This window comes from Microcebus murinus, chromosome 3 (genome assembly GCF_040939455.1).
Source record: "Microcebus murinus isolate Inina chromosome 3, M.murinus_Inina_mat1.0, whole genome shotgun sequence".
NCBI classification, from domain to species: Eukaryota; Metazoa; Chordata; class Mammalia; order Primates; family Cheirogaleidae; genus Microcebus; species Microcebus murinus.
Window position 1 is genome coordinate 31,366,913 of NC_134106.1, and position 8,595 is coordinate 31,375,507.

The 8,595-nt window shown below is 39.1% G+C and overlaps 1 protein-coding gene across 5 annotated transcripts in view; it reads left to right on the forward strand.

The window, feature by feature from the left end:
• Positions 1 to 7,993, forward strand: part of GEMIN6 (gem nuclear organelle associated protein 6) — a 31,891-nt gene extending 23,898 nt beyond the window's left edge. For 4 of the 5 annotated variants that reach the window (XM_076000695.1, XM_076000696.1, XM_012788487.3 and 1 more), the window contains 2 exons: positions 398 to 544; positions 3,598 to 7,993. In XM_076000695.1, the coding sequence (XP_075856810.1) occupies positions 417 to 544; positions 3,598 to 3,973 (504 nt within the window). In that variant the 5' untranslated portion in view covers positions 398 to 416 and the 3' untranslated portion in view covers positions 3,974 to 7,993. The remainder of the gene's footprint in view (positions 1 to 397; positions 545 to 3,597) is intronic. The other variant, XM_012788486.2, reaches the window with a different exon arrangement.
• Positions 7,994 to 8,595: the final 602 nt, after the last annotated feature.

Here is an 8,595-nt window from a genome sequence, read left to right on the forward strand (position 1 = left end):
AACTCCTTTGATCGAAGGAAAGCAGAGATGAAGGGTTTGAGCATTTGCAGACCAGAGTGAGAGCGATCAGAACTGGGAATGAGGGGTGGAATAGAAGTGTGCCAGGTGGGATTCCCCAGACTGGACCGGGGCGACTCGGTGTCCCTTTAGCTTCAGACTGAATTGTAAACACTGTTTTCCTTTTCCTGATACCTTAAAATTCTCAAGCAGTCTTTACGCATGTGCTCTTTTCCCCATAGTATCAGTTCCGTGTACATACATTAGTACTAATTGTTTTAAGTAACTTTTTAAGAACTTGAGGCAAATCACAGATTTCTCTGCTTTAGGATGGAGATCCGGGGTAAGACATATGCTTAGGTGGAACATAAATATTAACCCGAACTGGTGGTTGTTGTAGATCTAGTTACCTGGCAGCTATGGGAGAATGGATGAAGAAAGGCCCCTTAGAATGGCAAGATTACATTTACAAAGAAGTCAGAGTGACAGCCAGTGAGAAGAACGAGTATAAAGGATGGGTTTTAACTACAGACCCAGTCTCTGCCAAGTGAGTATACATCCTACTTCCCTGAAATCATGACACCTCTTTGTGCTGCCTGTATGTTATAGCCAAACTAAAAAAGCAGATAAATGAAAGGCTAATTATTATTATTATTATTTTTTGAGACTGAGTCTCACTCTGTTGCCCAGACTAGAGTGAGTGCCGTGGCGTCAGCCTAGCTCACAGCAACCTCAAACTCCTGGGCTCAAGCGATCCGGACTCCCGAGTAGCTGGGACTACAGGCGAGCGCCACCATGCCCAGCTGATTTTTTCTATATATATTAGTTGGCCAATTAATTTCTTTCTATTTATAGTACAGACGGGGTCTTGCTCTTGCTCAGGCTGGTTTCGAACTCCTGACCTCGAACAATCCGCCTGCCTCGGCCTCCCAGAGTGCTATAATTATTCTTATATAAGAATTTAGGCTCTCTTCCCCTCCCCCCCCACCCTCCTCACACTGGGGGGGAGGGAGAATTTAATTGCCTTTGACTCTAAGTGCTAGTGCCACTATTGTTTACCGTGTCTGACCAGCCAAGTTCATAGAAATGGGACATAGAAATTTTTTTATTATATTTTTAGTGGAAACTTTCAAGCATAGACAAATGTTAATGGAGTAGTATAAATGACACTAATCTTATACCCCTTCCAATATTTTAAAGCCAGTTCTAGAAATTATATCATTTTGTATATAAATACTTCAACATATCTCTTAAAAGATAAGGACTTTTTAAATAAATGTAACTACAATACCCTTATAACACCTAACAAAAGTAATAATAATAATAACCTCAATATTAGCCAATTCATAGTCATTTCAGATTTTCCTGATTGTCTCAAAAGTTCTTTTTATATTGGTTTATTCAAATTTGTTGATATGTCTCTTAAATATCAGTTTAAATATCTTAATCTATGACTCTTCTATGACTCTGTACTTTCCCCTTTTTTAGTTTCCCATGTCGTTTATTTTTGAAGAAACTTAGTCATTTGTTTTATAGAATTGAACATCTGGATTTAGCTTATTGTATTATCATAGTGTAGTTTAATGTGTTCTTTTATCTCCCATATTTCTTATAAATAAGTATTCAGATCTACAGGTTTGATTAGGATCAGATTTATTTTTTGCAATACTGCTTTACAGGTGAAGATGCACATACACACACTTTTTATTTTGGAACACACTTTTGATTTTAGATTTAAAGAAAAGTTACAATGAATGTCCAGAAAGTACCCAAATACCCTTCACTCAGCTTCCCCTAATGTTAACATCTTACATAATTGTGGTACATTTCTCAAAACTAAGAATTTATATTAACTAAACTACAGACATTATTTGGATTTTACCAGTTTATCTGATAATGGCCTTTTTCTGTTCCAGGATCCAATCCAGGATCCGACGTTACATTTAGTTGTCATGTCTTCTTAGTCTCCTCTGATCTGTGAGTTTTTCAGTCTTTCCTTGTTTTTCATGACCTTGACAGTTTTGAAGAGTACTGGTGAGGTAGTTTGTAGAATGTCTGACAATTTGGGTTTGTATGACGTTTTCTTTTTTTCTCTCTTTTTTCTTTTTTTGAGACAGAGTCTCTTTGTTGCCCTGAGTAGAGTGTCATGGCATCAGCTTAGCTCACAGCAACCTCAAACTTCTGGGCTCAAGCAATCTTCCTGCCTCAGCCTCCCAAGTAGCTGGGACTACAGGCTAATTTTTCTATTTTTAGTAGAAATGGGGTCTCACTCTTGCTCAGGGTGGTCTCGAATTCCTGAGCTCAAGGGATCCTCCTGCCTCAGCCTCTCAGAGTGGTAGGATTACAGGTGTGAGCCACTGTGCCCGGCCTGTGATGTTTTCTCAAAAACAAACTTGGGTTATAGGTTTTTGGGAAGAATGCTACAGAAGTGAAATTCCCTTTTCATCACATCATATCATATAATATAGATTTTTTTCAGTATTTTTGATTTGTGTTCATGAGTGAGATTAGCTTATAGTTTTCTTTTTTCATCTTGTCATCTGCCTTTGGCATCAAGGTTATAATAGCCTCTTTAAATAAATTAATACATAGTCCCCCTTTTATAGTTTCTAGTAGAATTTGGTTAGATTAGAAATATTTGATCCTTGAAAATTTTTCTAGAACTTCCCAGTAAAATTGTCTTGGCCTTTTTTTCACTTTCCATGGGAAGATTTTGAACTAGTTATTTAGTCTTTATTACAGATTATAGGACTATTTACATTCTTTCTCTTTTGTTTTTGAGTCAGTAATTTATATTTTCTAGGAAGTTTTCTGTTTTAAGTTTCAAGATTTTTGGCATAAATAATATTATTCTTACTATTTCTTAATCTTTACTGTCTTATTCCTTATATTTATATGTGCCTTCCTTCTTTCTCTTTATTAATCTTGCCTGAGTTTTGTGAATTTTATTTGTTTTTCAAAGAACAACTGTTGGATTTGATGATCCTCATATTGACTCTTGTTTTCTATTTCATTAATTTTGTGCTTTGTTATTTTCTCTGGTCTGCTTTGGAGGGGAGTTATGTAGTTGTTTCTTAACTCTAAAAGTTAAATCTGTACCCTGCCTTCTTTTCTAATACACATTTAAAGCATTTATTACTCTTTAATACTTTAACTGTATCCCACAATGATTAGCTTTAGGCTGGATCTAAAGTTTAGATGTTTAAGACCAGGGGTCCTAAAACTTTTTAAACAGGGGGCCAGTTTACTATCCCTCAGACCTTAGAGGGCTGGACTATAGTTTAAAAAAAAACTATGAGAAAATTCCTATGGACACTGCACATATCTTATTTTGAAGTAAAAAAACAATTGGGCAAAAACACCTGCAAATGGCCCGTGGGTTTGAGGATGCCTGTTTAAGACCATCGGTGAATGCTTGTTGAACAAGTAAAAGCATCTGGTGGTGAGAAGATTAATTTCAAACAGGGAAGAGTGTTCCCTATTATTCTAGTGTCCTATTTGGGTTGATAATGCCTTTCTTTCAATTGCTTCTTCCATGGTTTTATGGGGTCTTGGGTTTCTCTTTTGCAAATCTGCTCTGAACTTACTTTTCCTCCAAAGTATCGTCCTTGTGAACTTCCTTGAAGATGGCAGCATGTCTGTCACCGGAATTATGGGACATGCTGTGCAGACTGTTGAAACTGTGAGTGAAGGGGACCATAGAGTGAGAGAGAAGCTGATGCATTTATTCATGTCTGGAGACTGCAAATCATACAGCCCTGAGGATCTGGAAAAGAGAAAGAACAGCCTAAAGAAATGGCTTGAGAAGAACCACATTCCCATCACTGAACAGGGAGATTCGAAGAGGACTCTCTGTGTGGCAGGGGTCCTGACTATAGACCCACCATATGGTCCAGAAAATTGCAGCAGCCCTAATGAGATTATTCTGTCCCGTGTTCAAGATCTCATTCAAGGACATCTTGCAGCTTCTCAATGAGAGGCCAAGAATTGTGGACACACTGATTGAAACAGACTTTTTTCCCCTTCATAAAATGTGTTGAATGTAAGTCCATCATATTATAGGACTTTTTGGTAAAATGAAAGATGTGGATTATGAGTGCTAGTTTCCTGGGCAAATGAATGAACTGGGGCAAGGATATCATCCCATACAACAAAATTACCATAGGGATGTAAGAATTGTAAGGGTCTTTTCTTGTGTTGAGGATATGCCTCAACAAGATTGTTTGGCAAGATTTTTTTTTCTTTTTTCTTTTTTTCTTTTCTTTTTTTTTTGAGACAGAGTCTCACTTTGTTGCCCAGGCTAGAGTGAGTGCTATGGTGTCAGCTTAGCTCACAGCAACCTCAAACTCCTGGGCTCAAGCAATCCTACTGCCTCAGCCTCCCGAGTGGCTGGGACTACAGGCATGCACCACCATGCCCGGCTAATTTTTTCTATATATATTAGTTGGCCAATTGATTTCCTTCTATTTATAATAGAGATGGGGTCTTGCTCTTGCTCAGGCTGGTTTTGAACTCCTGACTTTGAGCTATCTGCCCGCCTTGACCTCCCAGAGTGCTAGGATTACAGGTGTGAGCCACCGAGCCCAGCCTGTTTTTTTTTTTTTTTTTTTTTTGAGACCAAGTCTTGCTATGTTGTCCAGGCTAGAATGCAGTGGCATTATCATAGCCTACTGCAACCTCAAACTTCTGGGCTCAACTGATCATCCTGCCTCAGCTCTCAAGTAGCTGGGACTACAGGCACAAGCCACCATGCCTGGCTAATTTTAAAATTTTTTGTAGAGAAAACATCTTACTATGTTGCCCAGGCTGCTCTCAAACTCCTGGCCTCAAGCAATCCTTCCTCTTCCACATTCCAGAGTGGTAGGATTATAGGCGTGAGCCGGGGCAACAGAGTGACTCTTTCTCAAAAAAGTTATAAGGCTTAAGTGTTAAGATTTTACTAATAATCCAAACTTTCCAGTTTCAGTGAAAAAAGGACATACACTGTGATTCAAAAACCACTTCATCATTACACCAAAATAAAAGACAAACATTTTAAAAACGGACATATAAAGTTAGTGCAAGGGACTAACAAATCTGTGATTTTTACCTTAACATTTTATATTGAAACTAATGTTACATTTTTTCCAAATACTTTTCTTGGCTGTGAACACTCACACCTGTAATTTTTTTGTAGAGATGGGGTCTTGCTGTGTTGCCTAGGCTGGTTTGGAACTCCTGGCCTCAAGCAGTCTGCCTGTCTTAGCCTACCTAAGTGCCAGGATTACAGATGTGAACCACTGAACCTGGCCTTCATATTTTTAAAAAGAGCTTTATTGGCAGGGTGTGGTGGTTCACACCTGTAATCCTAGCACTCTGGTCTGGGAGGCTGAGGTGGGAGGATTGCTCAAGGTCAGGAGTTCAAAACCAGCTCTGAGCAAGAGCGAGACCCCGTCTCTACTAAAAATAGAAAGAAATTAATTGGCCAACTAAAAATATATATAGAAAAAAATTAGCCGGGCATGGTTTCACATGCCTGTAGTCCCAGCTACTTGGGAGGCCTAGGCAGGGGGATTGCTTGAGCCCAGGAGTTTTGAGGTGGCTGTGAGCTAGGCTGATGCCAAGGCACTCTAGCCTAGGCAGCAGAATGAGACTCTGTCTCAAAAAAAAAAGCTTTATTGAGGTGTTGCTAATATAGGCCTCATTCATTTTAAGTGTATAAGTCAGTAAATTTACAGAGTTGTGCAGCCATCATCACAATTAGTTTATTAAACATTTCCATCATTTCCAAAAGATGTCCCATTTGTAATCAATCCTCATCCTGCCCTCAGCCCCTGGTAACCACTGATCTAGAACTTACGTATCTAGAGATTTGATTTTTCTGTACAGTTCATATAAATAAATACAATATGTGGTCTTTGTGTCTGGCTTCTTAGCATAGTATTTTTGAAGTTCATGTTGTAGTATGTACTTTGTTCCTTTTTACCGCTGAATAATATCTGTTATTAATAGACTACATTTTGTTTATCAGTCAATGGATATTTGGATTGTTTCTAGGTTTGGGCTGTTATGAATAATGCTGCTGTGAACATTTGTGACAAGTCTTTGTGTAGACATATACTTACCTAGGAAATATGTAGTAGTGGAGTTGCTGGGTTGTATGATACATTTATATTTAACTTTTAAAGAAACTGTCAAACTATTTTCCAGTGTTGCTGCTCCATTTTACATTCCATAGGCAGCATTGTATGAAGATTCCAGTTTCTCCACATCTTTACCAGTACTTGTTCTGTGTGTCTTTTTGACTATAGCCATTTTAGTGGTTATGAAGTAATATCTCATTGTAGTTTTGTTTTGCATTTCCCTAGTGACTAAGGGTATGGAACATCTTTTCATATGTTTATTAAGCCATTTGTATATCTTCTTTGGTGAAATGTTTATTCATATATTTTGCCCATTTTAATTTTTATTTATTTATTGAGACAGGGTCTTGCTCTCTTGTGTGGGCTAGAGTGCAGTAGATTCATTGCAGCTTACTGCAACCTCAAACTTCTGGGCTCAACCAACTCCCTGCCTCAGCTTCCTGAGTAGCTGGGACTACAGACATGTGTCCTAATGTCTGGCTACTTTTTACATTTTTTTTTTTTTTTTGAGGCAGTCTCATTCAGTTGCCTGGGCTAGAGTGTCATGGTGTCAGCCTGGCTCACAGCAACCCCAAACTCCTGGGCTCAAGCAATCCTTCTGCCTCAGCCTCCTGAGTAGTGGGGACTACAGGCATGTGCCACCATGCCCGGCTAATTTTTTCTATATATTTTTAGTTGGCCAATTAATTTCTATTTTTAGTAGAGATGAGGTCTTACTCTTGCTCAGGCTGGTTTCGAACTCCTGACCTTGAGCAGTCTTCTTGCCTCTGCCTCCCAGAGAGTGGCCTACTTTTTAAATTTTTTTTTTTTTTTGAGACAGAGTCTCGCTTTGTTGCCCAGGCTAGAGTGAGTGCCGTGGCGTCAGCCTAGCTCACAGCAACCTCAAACTCCTGGGCTCAAGCAATCCTGCTGCCTCAGCCTCCTGAGTAGCTGGGACTACAGGCATGCACCACCATGCCCGACTAATTTTTTCTATATATATTAGTTGGCCAATTAATTTTTTTCTATTTATAGTAGAGATGGGGTCTTGCTCTTGCTCAGGCTGGTTTCGAACTCCTGACCTTGAGCAGTCCTCCTGCCTCGGCCTCCCAGAGTGCTAGGATTACAGGCGTGAGCCACTGTGCCTGGCCTTTTTAAATTTTTTATAGTGAAGGGGTCTCACTATTGCCCAGGCTGGTATCAAACTCCTGGGTTCTCCCAAAGTGCTGGGATTATAGGTATGAGCCAGTCTGCCTGGCTTTCCCCATTTTTAAATAGGGTATTTATCTACTTGAGTTTTAAGAGTTCTTTACATATTACAGAAATAAGTGCTTTAAAATATATATGATTTGCAAATATTTTCTCCCAGCCTCTGGCTTGTCTTATATTTTCTTAATGGTGCTATTGAAGCACAAAAGTTTAAAAAATTGAGTACAGTTTATCAATTATTTTTCTTTTATAGGTCATGCTTTTGGTATTATATCTAACAACTCTGCCTAACCCAAGGCCACAAAAGATTGTCTATGTTTTCAAAGTTTCAATTAGCTCTTAGGCTTAGACTTCATTTTGAGTTAATTTTTATATATGGTGTGATGTAAGGGTCTAAATTCATCTTTTTGCATGAGAGTATCAAGTTATCCCAGTACCATTTGTTGGAAAGTATTCTTTGTACATTGAACTGCCTTGGGACCTTTGTTGAAAATTACTTGATCATAAATTATAAGAATTTATTTCTGGGCTTGCGGTTGTATTCCATTGATCTAAATGTGCATCCTTATGTTAGTAACACTATATTACTATTGTCTAATAAGTAAGATTTGAAATGTTAAGTCCTTCGACTTTTTTCCTTTTAAAGGTTGTTTGAATATTCTGGGTTCTTTATATTACTATACAAATTTTTTTTTTTTTTTTTTTTTTTTTTTGAGACAGAGTCTTGCTTTGTTGCCCAGGCTAGAGTGAGTGCCGTGGCCGTCAGCCTAGCTTACAGCAACCTCAAACTCCTGGGCTCAAGCGATCCTCCTGCCTCAGCCTCCTGAGTAGCTGGGACTACAGGCATGCGCCACCATGCCTGGCTCATTTTTTTCTATATATATTAGTTGGCCAATTAATTTATTTCTATTTTTATAGTAGAGATGGGGTCTTGCTCTTGCTCAGGCTGGTTTCGAACTCCTGACCTTGAGCAGTTCACCCGCCTCGGCCTCCCAGAGTGCTAGGATTACAGGCGTGAGCCACCGCGCCCAGCCACTATACAAGTTTTGAGTCAGGCTGTACATTTCTATGTGTGTGTGTGTTTGAGAGGAGTTGGTCTCACTGTGTTGCCCAGGCTGGTCTTGAGCCCCTGAGCTCAAATAGTCCTCCCACATCAGCTTCCCGAGCACCCGGGATTATAAAGTATGTGCCACTGTGCTCAGGCTGTAAATTTCTGGGGAAAAAAATGTGTGCTGGGATTTTGATAGAGATTGTGTTGAATCAACCTGAAAAGAGTTGTTATCTTAAT